The 24,251-nt window shown below is 43.9% G+C and overlaps 1 protein-coding gene and 2 pseudogenes across 5 annotated transcripts in view; 2 read left to right on the forward strand and 1 right to left on the reverse strand.

Moving 5' to 3' along the window:
• Positions 1-24,251, forward strand: part of FKBP5 (FKBP prolyl isomerase 5) — a 124,585-nt gene that overhangs the window by 44,761 nt on the left and 55,573 nt on the right. For 2 of the 5 annotated variants that reach the window (XM_059701864.1, XM_059701865.1), the window contains exons 2-3: positions 8,940-9,065; positions 20,827-20,971. In XM_059701864.1, the coding sequence (XP_059557847.1) occupies positions 8,961-9,065; positions 20,827-20,971 (250 nt within the window). In that variant the 5' untranslated portion in view covers positions 8,940-8,960. Of the gene's footprint in view, positions 1-6,217; positions 6,242-8,939; positions 9,066-20,826; positions 20,972-24,251 lie in introns of those variants that run through there. The other 3 variants (XM_059701869.1, XM_059701868.1, XM_059701866.1) reach the window with 2 other exon arrangements.
• LOC132237416 (large ribosomal subunit protein eL36-like) overlaps positions 1-24,251 on the reverse strand; it is a 52,053-nt pseudogene that overhangs the window by 5,461 nt on the left and 22,341 nt on the right.
• Positions 1,734-1,817, forward strand: LOC132237846 (small nucleolar RNA U13; annotated as a pseudogene).

Raw genomic sequence — 24,251 nt, forward strand, 5'->3', positions numbered from 1 at the left:
GTGGCAGAGGGCAGGCCCAATCCCTAAGTGCAGCCCCTGGTTGGGCTCAGAGCAGGGCTGATTGGGGAGTTGGGGCACCGCCCCCTGTCATGCACAGAGCAGGGAGGATCGGGAGGTTGTGATGCCACCCTCAGTCACGCTCCGAGCAGGGCTGATTGGGGAGTTGGGGCACCGCCCCCTGTCATGCACAGAGCAGGGAGGATCGGGAGGTTGTGATGCCACCCTCAGTCACGCTCAGGGTAGGGCTGATTGGGGGGTTGGGGCACTACCCCCTCTCACTCTCAAGGCAGAGTCAATGGGGAGGTTGCGGCGCCACCCCCTGTCACACTCAGGGTAGGGCCGATGGGGAGGTTATGGCTCTACCCCGTCACACACAGAGCAGGGCCCATGGGGGGGGGGGTGTTGGGGCGCCGCACCCTGTCACACACACAGCAGGGCCAATCAGGGGGTTGGGGCGTTGCACCCTGTCACACACAGAGCTGCAGGGCGATCAGGGGGTTGGGGAGCTCCCCCCTATCAGGCACAGAGCAGGGCTGATCAGGAGGTTGGGGCGCCTTCCCCTGTCACGAACAGAGCAGGGTGGATAGGGAGGTTGTGGCCCCGCCCCCTGTCACACACAGAGCCACAGGGTGATCAGGGGGTTTGGGCGCTGCCCCCTGTCACGCTGATCCTGGTGCCGGGAGGCCTTGCAGCTCCGCTGATCCCGGTGCTGGGAGGCATATTACCCTTTTACTATATAGGATAGAGGCCTGGTGCACGGGTGGGGGCTGGCTGGTTTGCCCTAAAGGGTGTCCTGGATCAGGGTGTGGGTCCCCACTGGGGTGCCTGGCCAGCCTGGGTGAGGGGCTGAGGGCTGTTTTCAGGCTGGCGGGTGACTGAAGCTCCCAACTGCTCCTTTTTTTTCTTTTTTTTTATTCTGGGCCAGCTTTAGCTCTGAGGCTTGGCTCCAGCTCCTAGGCCTCGGCTGCTGAAAGCAGGTATCTGGTTTGTTTGGGTTCTATAATCGAAACACTGTTTCAACTCCAGCTCTGAGATCACGACTGGCTGAAAGCAGGTTTCTGGGGTTTTGTTTAGCTTCTATATTTGTAACAATGTTTCAAATTGCAAGCTCAGAGGCCGACAGCGGCAGGCGGGGAACGTTGGAGTCCTCTGTCACTGAAGCAAGCAAGCCTCATGTTGGCTTCAAGCTGCCTGGCTGCCAGCCGCCATCTTGGCTGGCAGTTAATTTGCATATCACCCTGATTAGCCAATGGGAAAGGTAGCGGAGGTACGGCTAATTACCATGTTTCTCTTTTATTAGATAGGGTAGGGATTTAAGTGGCTAAGTGTTTACAGAACCAAAATGGTGTTCTTGTACAGTTTTTCTCTTGGACATATAATGGAGCTTGGGAAACATAGTGAAGCCCTGTTTTAAATTTTCTTAATTTATATTATAGTGCTTTAATGAGAATATTATAAGAGGATGCAATGTTATATGGAATATTTATGCTAAGTTAGTTTCTTCTGCATTCCAGCTCTCTGAACTGTCTCTTCCTCCAGTTGCTAGTTAATGTATAATGCCTGAAATTGCAAATAGTACCAAACCCTGCATAGACTTGTGTTTTTTCCTATTCATATATACCTATGATAACATTTAATTTGTAAATTAGGCACAATAAGATATTAACAACAGTAACCAATAATAAAATAGAATAATTATAACAGTATACTGTGATAAAAGTTATGTGAATGCGATCATTTTGTAGTCATAAGCGTGATGATTGGGTGTTCATGCTTTTGTGTGAGATGTACAACTTGGGCACATTATTCGTCTGATGTAATAAAAAAAGAAAAGTATGTGAATGTGGCCTCTCAAACTTTTTCACTTAAAGGAAGCAATTTATGACTTCTCTTTGGCATATCCCAATTGCCAGCATTGCTGTATTGCGCTTTGGGGCCATTATTAAGTATTTGAACACAGGGATTGCGGTACCAAGGCAGTCAATCTGGTAATAGAGATGGCTACTAAGTAACGAATGGGAAGCATATACAATGTGGACATGCTGTACAAAGGGAAGAATCCGTTCCCAGCCTGGATGAAGCAGGATTATGGGAGATTTCATCACGTTACTCAAAACTGTGTGAAATTTAAAACCTATGAACTATTTGTTTCTGAAAATTTTCCATTTACTATTTTCAGATCACAGTTGACTGTGGGTAACAAACCGTGGAAAGCAAAACTATGTTTAAGGGGGGACTGCTATATTCAGGGATTGACAGCTAGGTGTGGTCCTCTGTTCTTGACTGCCCATGTTAATGCCAAACTAAAATAATAAGATAAATCTGCTATGTGTATGTATGCACAGACATATACTTTTAGTGCACTTCTGAGATACATTAACTATGCGAGGGTTTCTTAATTACCACTCCTGATTAGGACAGAATATTATTTTTATAGTTGAACATTCAGGTACCGTGTAATTCTCCAGATTAGATTTTTCAGAGTAGATTTAGAGAAGGAATATAGTCCACTGGTAATATATTTTAGCACTGGTTGCTCAGAGTGCCTGGCATTTTGCCAGCTTTATATTGACTGCTTTTGGAAATCACATTTCATTCCAGTATTTATTGAGTGTCTGTTTTATGTCATTTATTTAGACTAGGTTGTGGGGGTACAAAAGTGAATAGGATACATTCTCCACCTAAATATACAGTCTACAGACCTTTGTCATATGTTACCTTGCTGGCTTGTTCTTAGAAATCATCATCAGACTTGGAATCAAACTGTTTGGCCCTAGTGAATCAACCCGAGTTAATACCCCTGTGACACAGGTAGGAATTGATTTTTTTAAATCAAAAACATGAACAAGTAGTAGAGACTCACTCCTATTGTCTTCACTCTTATAAAAATTCAAGTAAGTTCCATGGAAATAGAAAAATTGTTTTGTTGTTTACACTGTATCTCCATTGCCTAGAATATACTACCTGACACATAGCTGATGCTCAGTAGATATTTGCTGAATGAATAGGTGAATGACCCCTTATCTTTCAACTTTCAACTCATATGTCTCCTTCTTATAGTGTTCTTTCCCTGTGTTGGCTACCTGATTCTTTTTCTTCTTCTTTTTTTAATCCTCACCTGAGGATATGCTAATTGATTTCTTAGAAGAAGGGGAGCGGGGAGACAGACAGACATCCATTGGTTGCATCTTGTATCTAACTGCCCCAGCCAGGGACCAAACCCACAACCTTTTGGTGTACAGGACAATGCTCCAACCAACTGATCCACCCAGTGGGGGCTGCTTTCACTTCTTTTGGTTATATACCTAGGAGTGCAATAGATGGATTATATGGTAATTCTATGTTTAACATTTTGAGGGACAACCAAATTTTTCCATGGAGGCTCTGCCATTGACATTTCCACCAGCATGAGGGTTCCAATTTCTCTACATCCTCACCAGCATTTCTCGTTTTCCCATTTTGGCAATAGCCATGCTAATGGGTATGGTATCTCATGGTGATTTTGATTTGCATTTTCCTTATGACTAATGATTTTGAGTATCTTTTCATGTGCTTACTGGCTATTTGTATATCTTCTCAAAGGTTTCTTTTTTAAAGGAGAAAAAAGATGAGCATGTATAGGATTGTTCATCTCCTCATTCCCACCCCAATGCGGAGGAAAGTAGGTAAATATAAATAGTGTGCAGTTTTATATAGTTGTATTGTCTGTCTTTATATCTGGTTTCCTCTGCATGCATACTTATCTCTTTTGTGTACATATGTCTTGTCTACAAATAGATAACTCCTGACTGCCACTACTGTGTTACTGGACTTAAATGGTTGAGAAAGGTCTGGCGTTGAAAGTAAATGAGGGCTTTCCAGTTCATCCTTACATGGATATTTTCAAAATTAAGATGCATTTGTATTGCATTCACTTCCAAGCCCTGGTATACCTCCTTCTTGTGTTTTCTTTCTTTCTTTTGTGTTTTAGTTGTAGGAGGCTGAAAGGCTTTATGGCCCAGACATCTGTGGTACTTAGATGGCGCTGTCATTTTCTATGCTTCTAACAAAGCAGCCAGTTCCTGTATTCTTTTTGTGAAAACTCTCTTGTGAGGACAGTATAGTACAAGATACCGACTGATATTTTAGCAAAGAGAGTAATATTTAACACAGTAAATAATATACACGGGAAATTAATGGAAAAAGCTTTAAAGTGACTTTTCATTTGGGGGAATATGACAATTTAATTATGTTAACTGTCGCTTTCAGTGTACTGTTGATGAAATTTTAAGCGTATTCTCATTTTTCTGTTATGTCTCAGGTGTTTACTGACTGGCACATTGGAGAGTATGTGCTTATCTAGCATGTCCATAACAGAAGGAACTGCACGTTCCTCTCTGCTGTACTGGGTTGCAGTTTCTCCCCTTCGGTGGTTCAGCACAGCGAGTTTTATCATAGATAAATATCCGTAGCTACATAGTGATTTTAAATCCAGAATAAACCTAGGTTAGAAAAAAGAAAAGGCTCTCTTAAGAAAAAAAAGGGGGGGGGGGACTTCTCAAGAAGTATATGTGTCTTACATGTTCTTAGGAATCATCTGTTTTTACTGCCTTTTTTCTTTCTTTTTTCAAGTTAGTTTTAGAGAGGAAAGGAGAGAGAGAGAAACGTCAATGTGAGAGAAACATTGAGCGGCGGCCTCCCACACACGCCCTGACTGGGGATTGAACCTGCAACCTGGGTATGTGTCCTGATTAGGAATCGAACCCACAACCTTTTCGTGTACCAGATGGCGCTCCAGTTAACTGAGCCACCCGATCAGGGCCTCTCTTTTTTCATATAATACTAGATCAAAGAAAAAGTTGCTTTTTAAATAATTTATTTTGTTTGCTTACAAAAATTTATATCCCAAATGGCATAACTGGAATTAAAGAGAAATACTGGAAAGTTCAATTTATTTCTTTATTCTTCCACATTTTTTCTGTCTTAAGAGTTGTTTTATCTTTGCATTTTAATTACTCATGTTACCCCTCTTCATATGGATTCCGTTTTACTCAGAACTGTTCTCTGAGATTATGAAGAATACTTACTTGCATTGCATCCCTTGAAGTTGAGATTGAAGAGCAAATCAGCTTATACAAGTTTTCTATTTATTTGAATTTTAGAAAGCCATTGTTTCCAAAGGGCAGGGTTAGGACCCACAATAAAATGTTTTTTGATTGATAATACTTTCATTTAAAAATTGAGCTGATCCAAATGGTGAACATTCAAAAGAAAAGCATTGCCTTTGGATGTATTATAGACATGCTTTCTCGGTGCTTTGGTTTCGTTTTTTGCAATATTTGTGCTCGCACATGCTTTTTCTTAAATGATTGGAACGTAAATGGCAGACGTCTTGTGACATCTCACCCTAAATACTTCAGCATATGTCTCTGAAGAATGAGGATGTCGTTCTGCATAAGACTACAGTGCTGTATCACATTCTAGATTCTAGAAGCTAACATTATACAATAATAATAGTAATCTAATATACAGTCTGCTTTTCCAAATTTTTCTAATTCTTCCCCAAATGTACTTTTATAACTTTTGTCCCCTAATCCAGGATGCAGCCAAGGACCACACATTGAATTTGTTGTGTCTCTTTAGTCTCCTTTAAACTAGAGCAGTCCCCCTCCCCCCCAACCTTTTGTTTGTTTGTTTATTAGTTTTTTGGTCTTTAATGATATTAACATTATTAGGAGTCTACGCCAGTTGTCTTGTAGAATGTTTCACAACCTAATTTTGTCTTTTTTTCTTGGTTAGTTTCAGATTAAGCATTTTTGGTAGGACTTTTCATTACTTCACATCAGGAGGCATAGTGATATCAGTTTGTGGTATTATTGGTGATGCAGAGCTTGATTGTGATGTAGATCACTTGTATTAAGGGTACATCTGTCAGATCACTTCATTGCAAAGCCCTTTTTCCTTTTTTTAATAACAAGTCAGCTGTAGGTTCATGCTTTGAGACATGGGACTGCCCTGTTCCCTAATAACCTTTCACCTGGTGGTTTTAATTTGCTTATTGATTTAATTCAGGATTTCCCTTGGGGTTCTATTGCTGGATCTGTGAAGCAGCTGCTCCTCCCCCTCTCCCATCCTACCCCTGTGTGTATGTATTTTTCCAGGGATGTAATCCATGACCTCCAAAATAGTTAAAAGATTTTACCCCTCGTTTTTGAGGTGCCTTCTACAAGTTTCTGTGCATCAGAGAAGTCTGTTCTAAGAGGTAGGTTTCTAGGCGCTGGGACTAAGCCCTGTTCATTCACTTTTCCTAATTATCAGCCAAGCATCCCATGCAACCAGATACTTAATTTTCATTGTTGTTTGCTCGAGAGCGCTTTGTTCTGGCCTTTCCCTTATCCTGCGCCAAGCATTTGGATCTTTTGTGTTTGGCATAAACTGTACTAGAAGATAAAGCAGAAGGGGTTAGCCCCTGGTTTTGGGTGTTCTCTTTGAGATTTGAGGGGGCAGCAAAATTTGATTTGTGTCTTCGTTGACACTGAAGTAAATTTAGGTCAATTGGAAATGAGTTAAAATACTACAATGTAGTTGTAGTTGTTCTGAGACATGTTCACAAGTGTGAAATAGCTCTTTTTGACTGTGTAGGGAAGAAGATCCAGCAGGTGACTTTAGGAAGCCATGCATTCATTTTTAGCCTATTATGGAATAGCTATAGAAGTGACTAATTCTTGACTTTCCCTGCTCAACCAGGAGAGGAGTATGGAATTAATCATGTCAGTAACTAGTGAGGTGTGCTTTGTTTCATGTATTAATTAGCCTTTGGTAACACTGATTTGCCTTGCATGAAAAAAATGTCCATCATTTGGGTGACGGATAATACTCAGAGCTAACATTGGGATAGTAGACTTTTAAAATACACACTATCCCCGGCTGATGTGGCTCAGTGATTGAGTGTCAACTTATGAACCAGGAGATGACAGTTGATTCTCGGCCAGGGCACATGCCCGGGTTGCGGGCTCAGTCCCCAATAGGGACTGTGCAGGAGGCAGCCGATTAATGATTCTCTCTCATCATTGATGTTACTATCTCTCTCCCTCTCCCTTCCTCTCTGAAATTAATAAAAATATATTTTTTAAAAATACACATTATGCCATTTAATACAGAAGATCACTCTGTGAAAGTACATATTGCTGTTATTCTACTTACACAGGCAGGGGGAAAAGACATATACGAAGTTAAAGTAGCCAACATCAAATAGCTTGAAAGGAGCTCCAAATTCTTTGTCCTTTCTGTCTTACTAATTTGAAAGGTAGAGACATTCTAAGGAATCTATCTAATAATAGGATAATATGCAAATCGGTTGGGATGCCGTCACATAACGCCCAATCAGCAGGCTGCGTCCCCACCCCCTGCACTGGCCCAGAGACATGAGGCTCTCGTCTCCGCACCTGGCAACAGACCTGGGACATGAGGTTTGTGTCCCTGTCCCCTGTGCTGGCTCGGGGACTTGAGGCTCGCGTCCCCACCCCCGGCATCAGGCCTGGGGACATGAGGCTCAAGTCCCTGCTCCCCTGCGCTGGCCCGGGGGTCTGCAGGTGCGTGGAGAGGCCCCTCCGCCGTGGGCCCAGCCAGGGGTTCGCAGGCGCGTGGAGATCTGCAGGCCTCCACTGCGGCCTAGCCCGGATCTGCAGGCCTCCCCCAGCTCCAGCCTACCTCTTTGGGGCAATCCATCGAGGAGCCCTGGAAGGGTGGGCAGGGCCTACCTCTTTGGGGCAATGGATCATGGGGCTCCCGCACTGTGACAGGGCACAGGCCAGGCTGGGTCCACCCTCCCCTGCCCTGAGTGTATGAATTTCATGCACCAGGCCACTAGTCTATATATAAACAAACATATAGCCCATGCTCTCAAGGATCTTTTAAGTCCAACAAATCTGTTTTATGAATATGTTTTTGACAGCAAATCAAGGGAAGAGCTAAGGAAGTATAGAATAGGGCAGACCACCACCAAGTATAAGGTCAAGGTTGATATGTTAGAGGGAGCATTTGAAGGGGGAGAATATTTGGGGAAGAAAAAGAATGACAAAAGCTCGGAGATAGGAAAGCACAGGGATTGTTATGGAAGAGGAATTGGTCTGGGTTTGGCTAGAGCCTGAGCTGCATTTTAAAAAGTCAAAGAAAGTAGTGCAAGCTGGATCTGAAAGATAGATTAGGATCAGACTGTGAAGGACCTTGAATATCACGCTAGGGAAGAACCTCATTCTGTAGGTTTTTTTGAGCAAGAAATGAAAGATGTGACTCTATAGAAGACCTAATAATAATCATAATAAATGGTTATATTTTTAAGTTCTGATTCAGTGCTAATCTCTTAACATACATTTTCTTATTAATGTCTCATAGTAACTGTGTGAGCAATGTACTGTGTCCATTTTACAGATGTGAAACTGAAGCTCAGTGTGATATTAAGTTTGCAAGTATCAAACAGATATTGCTGGAGCTAGGACTCGGGCTGGGATCTGTCAGCTTCCAAAGCCTGTTTATTTCCGATAATGGTTAGATTGACATTTCTCTTATCAGATCACTTGATAAGTTCTTAATTCTGTCAAGAATATGGCTGTAGGGAAAAGATGTTTTCAAAGTTCTAAAAGCACTGGTTCTCAAAGTGTAATTATGTTAAGGAATATAATCACTACCAAGCCTACTTTATACTGCTGTCTAATTTGGGACCAGAGCTGGATGGGAAATTGAAGAGTTGGATGATGTTTTATTTACATGCCTTATGATATCAACATGTGCTCATAGTCAGTGTTCTTTGTGGGGTTCTTTTGTTTTGTTTTGTTTTTCATTGTTTAACCTTATTGCCCCTAAGTAAATCTTAGGTCAGGTCATAAATGCTCAGTTACCGGGAGCATTTTATGATGCATAAGGAAGTGATATTTTCCCTAAAATATGTTTCTTCTCAACAGGTTTTCAACTTATAAAAGACAATGACTACTGATGAAGGTGCCAAAAACAATGGAGAAAACCCAGCAGCAGCTGTTGCTGAACAGGGAGAGGATATTACCTCTAAAAAAGATAGAGGAGTATTAAAGGTGAGGCCACAAGGATGAATGATATGAAGGGAAATTTACTGTTTGTGAAAATCTTGTGTGTGTGTGTGTGTGTGTGTGTGTGTGTGTCTGGAGGGGGATAATGTTTACTGAGGCTACTAAGTGCCAAACATTATGGTTAAATTCTCATTTCATTCATAACTTGAGGTTTATTTTTAATCCCAGATTATTTATGGTGAAACTGAGGCCCAGACAAACATTACAGATAAATTATTATTTCATAGCTTGAGGTTTATTTATTTATTTTGTTATATATATTTTTTAAATCCTCACTCAAGGATATTTTGCCATTGATTTTCAGAGAGAGTAGAAGGGAGGGAGAGAGAAAGAGAAGAAATATTAATGTCAGAGAGACATCAATGGGTTGCCTCCCACACTCACCCTGACTGGCGCCAGGGATTGAACCCAAAACCCGGGCATGTACCTTTGACTGGGAATGGAACCCATGACCCTTTGGTGTGAGGTCTAAAGTGCTAACCATTTAGCACATGGGCCAGGGCTTGAGGTTTATTTATTTATTTATTTATTTATTTTAAATATATTCTATTGATTCTCTACAGAGAGGAAGGGAGAGAGATAGAAATATCGATGAGAGAGAAACATCGACCAGCCGCCCCCTGCACATCTCCCACTGGGGACGTGCCTGCAGCCCAGGCACACGCCCCTGACCAGAATCAAACCCGGGACCCCTCAGTCTGCAGGCCGACGCTCCACCCACTGAGCCAAACCGGCTTCAGAAAGGTTTATTTTTAATCCCAGATTATAGATGGTGAACTGAGGCCCAGCTAGGTAAATTACTTGCCCAGTATCATATGTATAAGTAAATGCAGATCTGTGGTTCAGGTCCAAGTTATGTCTGACTCCAAAAGGCAGTTCTCTTTTCTAAGTGTATACAAATGTGTTATCCTATATAATAAATGGCTAATATGCAAATTGACTGAGTGGCGGAACAACTGGTCGCTATGACATGCACTGACCACCAGGGGGAAGACGCTCAATGCAGGAGCTGCCCCCTGGTGGTCAGTGCACTCCCACAAGGGGAGTGCTACTCAGCCAGAAGCCAGGCTCACGGCTGGTGAGCGCAGCAGTGGTGGCGGGAGCCTCTCCCACCTCCATGGCAGGCGGACATCCACCGGGGGCTCCCGGACTGTGAGAGGACACAGGCCAGCTGAGTGACTGCGCCCCCCACCCCCCCGTCCCGAATGCATGAATTTCATGCACTGGGCTTCTAGTTTTAATATAATGTTTCAGTATACTAAATCTAGCCAATAACAATTTAAAATACTTTTTTAAAGGAAAACAAGAAAACTTTGCAAAGTTCAAAAGGATTCATTGTTTTGTTGTTGTCACCAAAGGATATGTTTATTGATTTTTTTATTTGAGAGAGAGGGAGAGAAATATTAATCCGTTGCCTCTTGCACTCATCCCGACTGAGGATTGAACCCTCAACCTTTTGGTGTATGGGCAACAGACACTTCAACCAGCTGAACCACTTGGCCAGGCAAGGGTTTGTTTTTACATACAAATAGTGTTCCAGTGTGTAGTAAAGATATTTTTTGAGGTTCATTTCACTTTTTGAATTAGCTTTCCTCCTTTTAAAACACTTTATATTTTTTCACTCTGTAGTTAAACATTTTTGCATGTGTTATTTTTGTTGTTGTTGTATCTCACAATGGTCTTGTAAGAAAATCAGTACCTCTTGGTTCTTCTATTTATATATGGAAAATAGATATTTGTAGTCCATATAAGTGAATAAACAAGCTGAGAAGTTAAATGACTTTAGTCATATTAATTTCCCCTACACTGTTGTTATATATACAAGTTTTGTGTAATTATTAAATTGTTTTGCTGAAAAGATTATCTTATACATTCTAAATATTACCTCTGAGCTGAGTTTTGATATTTTCTTGTGTCTGTCGTAACAAACCAGAATTTTTTAATTTGTTTTGTCTAATGTTGCTTTTGTGAATGAATGCTTTTTCTGTGCCTGAATCTCTTCTGAATATGCATGTTTTACTATTAGCTTGCTGTGTGCCAAGCCAAGTTTTGGAGACTTGCAACTATAGAATAAGGGTTTTATGCTGTTGGTTTGTATCATGATACCTTCTTTCAGATGGCTTCTCAACCTTGTGGCTATATGAATTACTCATCCCAAACTCCACTATGCTATTTGAGACAGTGTGATTCTGTAGGCTGTCCTCAGCATTTCCCTCCTCTTTCATCTTTTCAGAGCACTCATCAGAGAACACAGTCCCCAACTCACCTCAGGTTCTGCTTTGCTCTAGGGCAGCTGTGGGCAAACTATGGCCCACGGGCCGGATCCGGCCCGTTTGAAATGAATAAAACTAAAAAAAAAAAAGACCGTACCCTTTTATGTAATGATGTTTACTTTGAATTTATATTAGTTCACACAAACACTCCATCCATGCTTTTGTTCCGGCCCTCCGGTCCAGTTTAGGAACCCATTGTGGCCCTCGAGTCAAAAAGTTTGCCCACCCCTGCTCTAGGGCATTTATCTAGCTAATCTAATAATAGACAAACATGGTAATTGACCGTGCCTTTGCTATGCCTCACATTGGCTAATCAGCGCGATATTCAAATTAACTGCCAACAAAGATGGCGGCTAATTTGCATACTGCAGGCAGGGCGGGACAGCGCAGCTGCCTGCGCAAGCCGCCATCCCAGGCCGCAGGCTGGCCCCAGAAGCCGGTGATTGGGGGGAGGTGGGGGTCCCCTGCCCAGGCTTGACCCCTCTGGTGGAGATGTCAGGCCTGGGCGTGGGGCAGAGCTGGCAATCGGAGGGGTCTGGGGGTCCCCTGCCCAGGCCTGACGCCTGGGCCAGAGGCATCAGGCCTGGGCAGGGGGCAGAGCCGGTGATTGGGGGAAGATGTGGGTCCCCTGCCCAGGCCTGACACCTCTGGTGGAGGCGTCAGGCCTGGGCAAGGGGCTGATCCTGCGATCAGAGGGTGATGGGGGTCGACGCCTCTGGCCGAGGCATCAGGCCTGGGCGAGGGCAGAGCCAGTGATCAGGGGGAGATGGGGGTCCCCTGCCCAGGCCTGAAGCCTGGGCCAGAGGCATCAGGCCTGGGGCAGGGATGGGGGTGCAACCCAGCGATTGGTGTGAACTACAGAGGAAACACCTTTTCTGACCGCTCATTGGTTAAGCTCCCTGTATGCCACTGGTAATATTCTTAGTAACTTGGGTAATAAGAATCCAAAAAGGTGATCTAGGGTTTTTCACCACACTCCTGGCAAAAAAAAACGAAGGTGTGCTGCTGGAGGGCTAAGAAATGTCATATCCTGCCCTAGCCGGTTTGGCTCAGTGGATAATGTCTTGGCCTGCCCACTACTGGGTCTGAGTTCAATTCTGATTAAGGCCATGTACCTAGGTTGCAGGCTTCTCCTTTGCCGGGGCCCAGGGCAGGGCTCATGCAGGAGGCAACCAATCAAAGTGTTCCTCTCACTTTGATGTTTCTCTCTGTCTTTCCCTTTCTCTTCCACATTCTCTAAAAATCAATGGAAACATATCCTCAGGTGAGGATTAAAAAAAATAATAAAGAAATTATTATTATATGAAAGACACATCTTGAAAATGCCTAAAGAAAGTTGTCATTTTTTCATGGTGAAGGGGCTGCAGTCTGTGTTGATGAAAAACCCTTGCTGGCTGCAGGGACTGGCAGTGGCTGCAGAAGCGGGGTGATGGGGCTGGTGCCTTCCCCTGATCAGCCCTCTCACCTCCTACAAAGGGAGGCCAGACTACGGCTTAGGACCTATCCCCAAGGGGAGCAGGGAGTGGGCCTAAGCCGTCACTAGGACATCCCCTAAGGGCTCCCAGTATGTGAGAGAGGGCAGGCTGGGCTGAAGGACAAACACACACACACACACACACACACACACACACACACACACCCAGTGCATGAAATTCGTGCACCGGGCCACTAGTCCTATCTAATAAAAGAGAAACATGGTAATTAGCGTATGACCGCTACCCTTCCTATTGGCTAATCAGGGCAATATGCAAATTAACTGCCAGCCAAGATGGCGGCCGGCAGCCAGGCAACTTAAAGTGAACATGAGGCTTGCTTGCTTCAGTGACGGAGGACTCCAACGTTCCCCGCCTGCCTTGCCGGCCTCTGAGCTGCAACTCTAAGCAACTATGTTAGAAATATAGAAGCTAAACAAAACCCCAGAAACCTGCTTTAGTCCATCGGGCTTCAGCCAGCAGGATCGCAACATTGTTTCAAATACAGAAGGTAAACAAAGGCCAGAAACCTGCTTTTAGCAGTGGAGGCCTAAGAGCTGGAGCCAAGCCTCAAAGCTAAAGCTGGCCCAGAATTAAAAAAAAGAAAAGGAAAAAAAGGAGCGGTTGGGAACCTCAGTCACTCGCCATCCTGAAAACAGCCCTCAGCCCCTCACCCAGACTGGCCAGGCACCCCAGTGGGGACCCCCACCCTGAAGAGTGTGTGACCAGCTGCAAACAGCCATCATCCCCTCACCCAGGCTGGCCAGGCACCCCATTGGGGACCCCCACCCTGATCCAGGACACCCTTCAGGGCAAACCAGCCGGCCCCTACTATCCTATATAGTAAAAGGGTAATATGCCTCCAGGACCGGGATCAGCGGAGCCGAGAGGCCTCCTGGCACCGGCATCAGCGTGACGGGGGCAGCGCCCCAACCCCCTGATTGCCCTGCGGCTCTGTGTGTGACAGGGTGCGGTGCCCCAACCCGCCCCCTCCGCTCCACGGGCCCTGCTCTGTGTGTGACAGGGTAGAGCCATAACCTCCCCATCGGCCCTGCCCTGAGTGTGAGAGTGGCGGCGCCCCAACCTCCTGATTGGCCCTGCTCTGTGGGTGATAGAGGGCGGCGCCACAACCCCCGCTCCCCCACAGGCACTGCTCTGTGTGTGATGGGGTAGAGCCATAACCTCCCTATCGGCCCTGCCCTGAGTGTGACAGTGGCGGCGTCCCAACCCCCTGATCCGCCCTGCTCTGTGTGTGACAGGGGGCGGCGCCCCAACTCCCCTATGGGCCCTACTCTCTGAGTGACAGTGGGGAGCTCCCCAACCCTCTGATTGACCCTGCTCCGTGCGTGACAGGGGGGAACTCCCCAAACCCCTGATGGGCCCTGCTCTGTGTGTGACAGGGGGCAGCGCCCCAACCCCCAGATTGGCCCTGCGAGACGGGGTGGCGCCGCAACCTCTCCATCGACCCTGCCTTGAGTGTGATGGGGCGGTGCCCCAACCCCCCAATCGGCCCTACCCTGAGCGTGACTGAGGGTGGCATCGCAACCTCCCGATCCGCCCTGCTCTGTGCATGACAGGGGGTGGCGCCCCAACACCCCAATCAGCCCTGCTCTGAGCCCGACCAGGGGCTGCACCTAGGGATTGGGCCTGCCCTCTGCCACCCCGGAGCAGGCCTAAGCCAGCAGGGCGTTATCTCCCGAGGGGTCCCAGACTGCGAGAGGGCACCGGCCAGGTTGAGGGACGCCCCTTCCCCCCGAGTGCACAAATTTTTGTGTACCGGGCTTCTAGTCCTATCTAATAAAAGAGAAAAATGGTAATTGGCGTACGACGATACCCTTTTCATTGGCTAATCAGGGCTATATGCAAATTAACTGCCAACTATGATTGGCAGTTAACTGCCAACTAAGATTGGCAGTTAACTGCCAACAAGATGGCGGTTAATTTGCATATGTAGGCACAATGCAGGGAGGCGAAAGGGAAAGCAGGAAGAAGCCCCCTGCCACTGACAATGATTGGAAACCCAGGGGGGAGCTAAGAGCTGGGGGGCAGGGCAAAGGCGGGCCTGGGGCCGCCTTTGCCCTACCCCCCAGCCATGATCGGAGAATCAGGCGCCTTTGCTGCCCTGGCCAGTGATAGCAGGAAGTAGGGGTGGAGCCAGCGATGGGAGCTGGGCACGGTCGAAGCTGGCAGTCCTGGGAGCTAGGGGTCCCTTGCCTGGGCCTAAAGCGGAGCCCACGATCGCGGGGCCGCTGCAGCTACGCGTCCCCACTGCCCGGGCCGGACGCCTAGGCCAGAGGTGTTAGGCCTGGGCAGGGGCGGAGCCTGCAACCATGGGGAGCTGGGGGTCCCCTGCCCAGGCCTGACACCTCTGGCTGAGGCCTCAGGCCTGGTCAAGGGGCCGATCCGGTGATTGGTGATCAGAGGGTGATGAGGGTCAACTCCTCTGGCCGAGGCATCAGGCCTGGGCGGGGGACGGAGCCGGGGATTGGGGGGATATGATGGTCCCCTTGCCCAGGCCTGAAGCCTGGGTCAGAGGCGTCAGGCTTGGGCGGGGGGTGGAGCAAGCGATCAGAGGGAGATGGGGGTCCCCTGCCCAGCATGACTCCTGGGCCAGAGGCCTCAGGCCTCGGCGGGGGCCAGAGCCAGTGATCAGGGGGAGATGGGGGCCCCCTGTCCAAGCCTGACACCTCTGGCAGAGGCGTCAGGCCTGGGCAAGGGGCCGATCAGGCGATCGGAGGGTGATGGGGGTCTATGCCTCTGTCAGAGGCGTCAGGCCTGGGCAAGGGGCCTATCCTGCGATTGGAGGGTGATGGGGGTCAACGCCCGAGGGCTCCCAGTATGTGAGAGGGGGCAGACTGGGCTGAGGGACACTCCCCTCCCCACACACACCCAGTGCACGAATTTCGTGCACCGGGCCCCTAGTATATATATAAAAGCCTAAGCAACTGGCCGACTATTCGACCGGTAGCTGTGATGCACGCTGACCACCAGAGGGCAGACAGTCAATGTAGGAGCGGAAACCACAGGCATGGAAACATGGAATAGACTGATGAATCTCAGAGGCAAGGGAGGAGTGGGGAGGGTGGGAAGAGATTAACCAAAGATCTTATATACATACTAGAGGCTTAGTGCACAACCAGTAGGGTCCCTCAGCCTGGCCTGCTCCCTCTCAAAATCCAGGACCCCTCGGGAGAAGCCGGAGAGCCAGTTTTAGCCCGATCCCCACAGGCCAGGCCAAGGGGCCCCACTGATGCACAAATTGGTGCACTGGGCCTCTAGTAAACTAATAAGATTTTTAGTTTTGTCAGGCTAATTAGAAACATTTTGAGGTTGTAAATTTTTTAAATCAGTCATATCGTTTATTACTGTCTGGAGCCTCAGGCTCTTTTTAAGATTGAATAGGTCTACTAACTGTGTGACCTAGGGCAGTTTAGTTAACACATCTGTGGGGAATAATAATACTGCCCAGCTTATAGGGTTAGCAGGGTTACATAAAGCATTTAGTACAATGCCATGCTCATAGAAATCCCTCTTATTAAGATATATATACACGGCCCAAACCAGTATGCTCAATTAATGTTTGACAAAGGAGGCAAGAACATACAATGGAGCCAAGATTGTCTCTTCAATAAATGGTGTTGGGAAAATTGGACAGATATATGCAAGAAAATGAAACTAGACCACCAACTTACACCATACACAAAAATAAACTCAAAATGGATAAAGGACTTAAGTGCACGACAGGAAACCATAAAAATTCTAGAAGAATCCAAAGGCAACAAAATCTCAGACATATGCCGAAGCAATTTCTTCACTGATACAGCTCCTAGGGCACTTGAAACTAAAGAGAAAATGAACAAATGGGACTACATCAAAATAAAAAGCTTCTGCACAGCAAAAGAAACCGTCAACAAAACAACAAGAAAGCCCGCAGCATGGGAGAACATATTTGCCAATGTTATCACTGATAAGGGCCTAATCTCCAAAATTTATAGGGAACTCATACAACTTAACAAAAGGAAGATAAACAATCCAATCAAAAAATGGGCAAAGGACACCTTTCAAAAGAGGACATTCAGAAAGCCAAGAGACATATGAAAACATGCTCAAAGTCACTAATTAGCCGAGAGATGCAAATCAAAACAACAATGAGGTACCATCTCTCACCTGTCAGACTGGCTATCATCAACAAATCCACAAACGACAAGTGCTGGAGAGGATGTGGAGAAAAAGGAACACTTGTGCACTGCTGGTGGGAATGCAGACTGGTGCAGCCACTATGGAAGACAGTATGGAGTTTCCTCAAAAAACTGAAAATGGAACTCCCATTTGACCCTGTGATCCCACTTCTAGGAATATATCCCAAGAAACCAGAAACACCAATCAGAAAGGATATATGCACCCCTATGTTCATAGCAGCACAATTCACCATAGCTAAGATCTGGAAACAGCCTAAGTGCCCATTAGTAGATGAATGGATTAGAAAACTGTGGTACATCTACATGATGGAATACTATGCTGCTGTAAAAATGAAGGAACTCTTACCATTTGTAATAGCATGGATGGAACTGGAGAGCATTATGCTGAGTGAAATAAGCCAGTCAATGAAGGAAAAATACCACATGATCTCACTCATTCATGGATAATAGAGACCATTATAAACTTTTGAACAATAATAGATACAGAGACAGAGCTGCCTCAAACAGATTGTCAAACTGCATCGGGAAGGCCGGGGAGGGTTGGGGGGCAGGAGGGAGGGGGTTAAGAGATCAACCAAAGGACTTGTATGCATGCATATAAGCATAACCAATGGACATAAGACACTGGCGGGTAGGGGAGGCCAGGGGACTGTCAAGGGCGGGGGGAGGGGGGAGGAAACATATGTAATACCCTTTGTAATACTTAAAGCCACACAAAATAAATTAAAAAGAAAAGATATATATACAAACATACATATACACACACTAGAGGCCTGGTGCACAAAATTCGTGTACAGGTAGGGTCCCTAGTCCTGGCTGGCGATCAGGACCGATCTGTGGGGCAACTGGTGGGGCGATCAGGGTGCTCCGCTGGTACTTACCTTGGCCAGCCTGGCACCGCCAGCCCACTGCCTGGCCCTGTCCTCCCCCCCCCCCCCCCCCCGCTGCTGCGATCCAGGGGGACCCCCTGCTAGTACCCACTTTGGCTGTCCTGGGGCCTGTGGGTAGCTCCTGTGATGAGCATCTTCCCCCTGGTGGTCAGTGCATGTCATAGCTACCAGTCATTCCATGTTCAGTTGATTTGATTTGCATATTAGGCTTTTATTATATAGGAGATATATATATATATATATATATATATATATATATATATATATATATATATATATATATATATATATATATATATATATATATATATTTTAAGACCAAGGCAGCCCTGAAGTCAGTAACTAGCCAAGGAAGATAAAATGATATTGTGGACCTTACGTCTTTCTAAATGAATTGAGACTAGTTGCTTTAGAGCAACTCCAGATTTTGGTACAAGATCATCTTGCTGTGGAAACTTAAAGTGATACAATAGTATCTGACTTCCTGGTAGCTGTTCATCCCATCTGCCCAATTACTGGTTCACGGTCCTGGAAATGCCGATTCCCTCTGAGTGGGGCTCAGGCTCACATACTGCATGCAGTTCATGAACATGAGCACTTCTAGAATATAAAGTGATTTCTCTTAGGTTAATTTTTTTAAAAACATTTTCCCCTGCACCAGTTTTGAATCTGCATTTCCAGGACATGAACAAGTAATTGGGCAGATGGGATGAATGGCTACCGGGGAGTCAGATAGCTGCGCACACCAGCAAGCGATACTGTGAAATCACTCAGGTTTCCACAGCAAAATGAAGTCTTTGAAGGACAGTAATGATTTTTTAAAGTAGCTCTTAATTTACTTTTTAAAATTATAATTATTTTCCCCAATTTTGTTGATATAATTAACCTATAACATTATATAAGTTTATGGTGTAGAATGTGATGATTTAATATATTTATATGTTTCAAAATGATCATCACAGTAGGGTTAGTTAAACGTCCATCACTTCATATAATTACCATTTCTTTTTTGTGGTGAGAATGTTTAAGTTCTAATAACTTAACAACTTTCAGGAATGTAATACAGTGTTGTCAGTTATGGTCAGCATGCAGTACATTAGATCCTCAGAATTTAACCATCTTTTCTTTTTTAAAATATATTTTATTGATTTTTTACAGAGAGGAAGGGAGAGAGATAGAGAGTTAGAAACATCCATGAGAGAGAAACATTAATCAGCTGCCTCCTGTATACCCCCTAGTGGGGATGTGCCTGCAACCAAGGTACATGCCCTTGACCAGAATCGAACCTGGGACCTTTGAGTCCGCAGGCTGACACTCTATCCACTGAGCCAAACCGGTTAGAGCAGAATTTACCCATCTTATATCTGAAAGTTTATATGCTTTGACTTACATCTCACCATATCCCCCACCCTTTAGCCCTTGGCAACCACCATTTTACTTGCTGTTTCTGTGAGTTCAACTTTTTAAAATTCAACCTGTTAGGGCTATGACTGTGTTTTTCTTTATCTGGCTTACTTCATTTAGCATAATGCCCTCAAAATACATCCATATTGTCACAATGGTATGATTTCCTTCTCTCTCATGGCTGAATAATATTCCTCTGTATGTGTGCACGTGTATCATATCTTCTCTATCTGTTTAGCCATAGACACTTCAAGGCTTGGCTGTTGTGAATATTGCTACAATGAACATGGGAGTGCAGATATCTTCCGAGATATGATTTTGTTTACTTTGAGTTTATATACAAAAGTGGGATTGCTGGTAGTTCTATTTTTAATTTTTTAAGGGACCTCCATGCTCTTTTTTCTTTTTGTAATCCTCACCTGAGGATATTTTTTCCACTGATTTTTAGAGAGAGTGAAAGGAAAGGCGGGGGGAGAGGGAAACATCGATGTGAGAGAGACCCATCAATTGGTTGCCTCCTGCATGCACCCTGATCACTGCCTGGAACCTGCAACCAAGGTTTGTGTCCTTGACCAGAATCAAACCTGGAACCCTTTAGTCCTTGGGCTGATGCTCTATCCAATGAGCCAAACCGGCTAGGGTAAAAATTGAATTCTTTAGATAAAAATTCAGACCCTTCCCCAAAAAGATGTTCTTGGGACATTAGCTATCATCCTCTGTTATCTAATAAAATGATTACATTAGCATAGGTGATTGACAGAATAAATTACACCACAACATGCCTGGATTTGATTTTCTTTTCCCAGGACTGACCAATTGCATTAGTGGCTTGCTCTGCCAAAAACAAAATAAGTAAACTGGATTATACGATAGCTAAATATTTTGTAGCTTGGAGGTGGGGTTTTTTGGCATTTCCTTTACTAGAAAATAAATTACTCAGTATTATATCAAACTGCAGTCACACTGTGTTTTTATACATTGAATATTAAAATAATTGGAAGGGTAACCTGTTACACCCGGAAATAGGGCTTTTTTAAATTAAATCAAACTAGTAGAATCTAGTCAGAAGCTAATCTTTTTAACAAAGGGAATAAATAAAACCTCACCTTTGGAACGTTGCTTTAGACTTCTTTTTGAATATTTTTGGAAGTCTACTAATCTTTTTTTTATCTAATTCAGTTTATATATGGACTAGCTCTGTGTTTTGAGAGATTTTAGTGTCAAAGCATGGGGAGCATTAAACCAATGAAGCAGGATCTGTTGGTAAGTTATTTTGAGGAAACAATGTTGTTATTAACGAGATTAAATGTAGTATTAAAGATTAAGAGTAGAATAGGACATTTTCTAATAGTACAGGTTTTTAAGAGAACTAGGAGGGGAACATTTAGAAAAGATAGGTAATTATTTGCAAATCTGCCTGGGTGATATGAAATGGTCTGTAATTTTTTCATTCTCTGGTTAGCTGTTAAAAGTTCCACCTCCTTTTTCTTGATGTTTGTCTTTTTTAGATTGTCAAAAGAGTGGGGAATAGTGAGGAAACACCGATGATCGGAGATAAAGTTTATGTCCATTACAGTGGAAAATTGTCAAATGGAAAGAAGTTTGATTCCAGTCGTGATAGAAATGAACCATTTGTCTTTAATCTTGGCAAAGGTAAGAGGGTATTTTTGAGTTTTGTTTTGCTTAGATTTTTTGCTATTTATGCTATATAGGAGCTAGTGGGTCCTATCTTTACCAGAAGTTAAAGATTTTTTTTAATCCTCACCCAAGAATGCTTTTTTTAAAAAATGTGTTCTTATTGATTTCAGAGAGAGGAAGGTAGAGGGAGACAGAGAGATAGAAACATCAATGATGAGAGAGAATCATTGATAGGCTGCCTTCTGCTCGTCCCCCAGTGAGTATTGAGCCTGCAATCCGGGCATGTGCCCTGACCAGGAATTGAACCATGATCTCCTGGTTCATGGGTGGATGCTCAACCACTGAGACACACCAGCTGGGCTCAGATGTTTTTTTATTGATTTTAGAGATAGAGCAGTGGTTCTCAACCTTCCTAATTCCGCGACCCTTTAATACAGTTCCTTATGTTTTGGTGACCCCCAACCATAAAATTTCGTTGCTACTTTCATAACTGTAATTTTACTACTGTTATGAATCGTAATGCAAATATTTGATATGCAGGATGTATTTTCATTGTTACAAATTGAACATAATTAAAGCATAGTGAGTAATCACAAAAACAACATGTAATTATATATGTGTTTTCCCATGGTCTTAGGTGACCCCTGTGAAAGGGTCGTTCGACCCCCAAAGGGGTCGCGACCCACAGGTTGAGAACCGCTGAGATGGAGGGAGAAAGAGAAACATCAATGTGAGAGAGAAACACTGATCAGTTGTCTCCTGCACCCTCCCCGTCTGAGGGTCAAAACCGAACCTTTTGGTGTACAGGATGATGCTCAACCAACTGAGCCACCTGGCCAGTACACAAAAGTAAAGATACTTTAAAGTAGTTCTCAGATTACGGTCCCTGGATCCTTGGGCATTCTTGAGATCCTTTTAGGAGATCCGTAATGTCAAAATTATTTTCATAATAATACTAAGATGTTATTTACCTTTTTACTCTGGAGCCAACATATACCAGCAGTCATATATCCTTTACTGCCCTCATGTACTGTTAAAGTTAGAAAAAAAGGGAAGCCAGTTTCACTTAAGAATGTCCTTGATATAGTGTAAAAAATACTAATTTTATTCAGTCCTAATCCTTGAGTTTCACACTGTCTTGCTGTTTTGTGATAAAGAGAAGCACACACAAAGCACACTCTTCACCACGTTCGTGGCTCTGAAGGAAGCACACCTGTGCACTGGCTTAGTGGAGAGCTGTACTAGCTGCTTTTTGTTTTTTTCATGAAACATCATTTTTATTAGAAAGGGCAAAAAGTATGATTATTCAGACTTGATTATTCAGTAGTATGCAGATATTTTCTTGAAAATGAGTGAGATAACCTGTCACTTCGAGAACAGCTGACAATATTTGTTACCATTGAATTTTCAAGTGAAAGTTACAGTTTGGACATTAGTATCTGCCACTTTGAGCTTGACAGCTTCTCAAAGCCTAAAAGATTTCTGATGAGGTCAGTGGGTGTTAATGTGTGTGATTTAAAAACTATTATATGATGAAATCTGTTAGCATTTGGAAAATCTGTGTAACTCAGTGAACAAGCATTTTTCCCAATGACCAGTGCAAGTTATAAAGTTACACATGAGTAAAAGATTCATTCAGTGTGCACGCTAGACCAATGGATTTACTGTAGCATAAGGTAAAAAGTTCATTGATATGTTTTCAGGTTCTACATTGCAACTAAAGTTTATGAAGCTATCATTTGTCTAGTTTTGATGTAGTAATAGATGATTACATTTCATAATAGCCTGAAAAGGGTATTAGACTACTCTTACCTTTTTCAACTATCTATCTTTGTGAGTTTGGATATTTTTGCCATGCAGATCAATCAAAATTGCAACAGATGAATATAAATAAGGTTTGAGAATCTGGTTGTCTTTTTATTTTTTTAAATATATTTTTATTGATTTCAGGGAGGAAGGGAGAGGGAAAGAGAAAAACATCAATGATGAGAGAGAATCATTGATCAGCTGTCTCCTGCACACCCCACACTGGGAATCAAGCCTGCAACCTGGGCATGTGCCCTGACCAGGAATTGAACTGTGACTTCCTGGTTGGTTCATAGGTCGATGCTCAATCACTGAGCCACACCAGCTGTGCCCAGTTGAAGTCAGACATACTTTACATTTGTAAAATCACAAAACAATGTCACTGTCCTTACTTTTTTTTTGTTTTGGAAAATATAATATTTTCACAAAAATAAGTATATTAACATAATGAGGTTTTTTAAATGAATTGTATGTAATTATTTTTATTTTTAATATTGTAACTATCTATAGATATATAAGTAAATTTTGGGGGTCCTCAATTTTTAAGATGTCAAGGGGTCCTGAGAATAAAACAGGTTAATAACCACTGTTTTCCCCAACTCAGTGTCTACTATAATTTCTTTCTTTTTCTGCCTCTACAACCTAGTTGAATTGTTAACTAAGTAGTGATCTGGGAAAGGAAGCAACAAGTGAGGAGCTAAGAAGTTAAACTCTTCCTGCCTTTCTGCCACTCTGTCTTCCCAGTACTTGTAGGTGTTTGTTTGTCATGGTGCCTTCTGCTTTCTGTCCATCCATTCTCTCTCCAGGCTCTTGTGCTGGCTGTGCCGCTGCCCACTTCTCCTCTGTGTCCTTCATGACGTAACGGCTCATGTGAGAGTGATCTTGTATTTAAATAAGATAGCAGCACCTGGCTGGTGTTGCTCAGTGGTTGAGCATTGTCCCATGGACTGAAAGAGCACCGGTTCGATTCCCTTGCCCAGGTTACCAGTTTGGTCCCCAGGAGGCAGCCAATCAGAGTTTCTTTCTTCTCACGTCAGTTTTTCTCTCCCTTTCCCTTCCTCTCTCTCTAAAATCAGTAACAACATGTTTCTTTAAAAAAAAACAACAACATAGCAATTAAGATTATTTTTCTTGATGTAGCAGATAATAATGGCAGTTAAATTAGAATTCTTTTCATTTTGTTGATTTAGGGATGTGAAGCGTAAGGGCCATCAGTATGGCTCTGACATTGTTTAATTTAGATGATCTCAGAGTAAATGGCCATGGCAGACCTCTTTGTTCCCTCTGCCCCGATTCTTACTCTAACCTTTGAATGTCTGTGTGGAAGAAGTTGATAGGTTTAAGGTAAGTCTTCTCCTGGCAGTTATCTTTGCAAGTAAACTTGAGACTTGCTGAGAATTTATACTGCCATCTTCTCTACCCAGATATTCTCAGTAAATCACTCTATGATGAAGAAGCCTTTTACGTTTCCTATAATTTTGAGCAGAGA

The sequence above is a fragment of the Myotis daubentonii genome, chromosome 6, assembly GCF_963259705.1.
Source record: "Myotis daubentonii chromosome 6, mMyoDau2.1, whole genome shotgun sequence".
Taxonomy (NCBI): Eukaryota; Metazoa; Chordata; class Mammalia; order Chiroptera; family Vespertilionidae; genus Myotis; species Myotis daubentonii.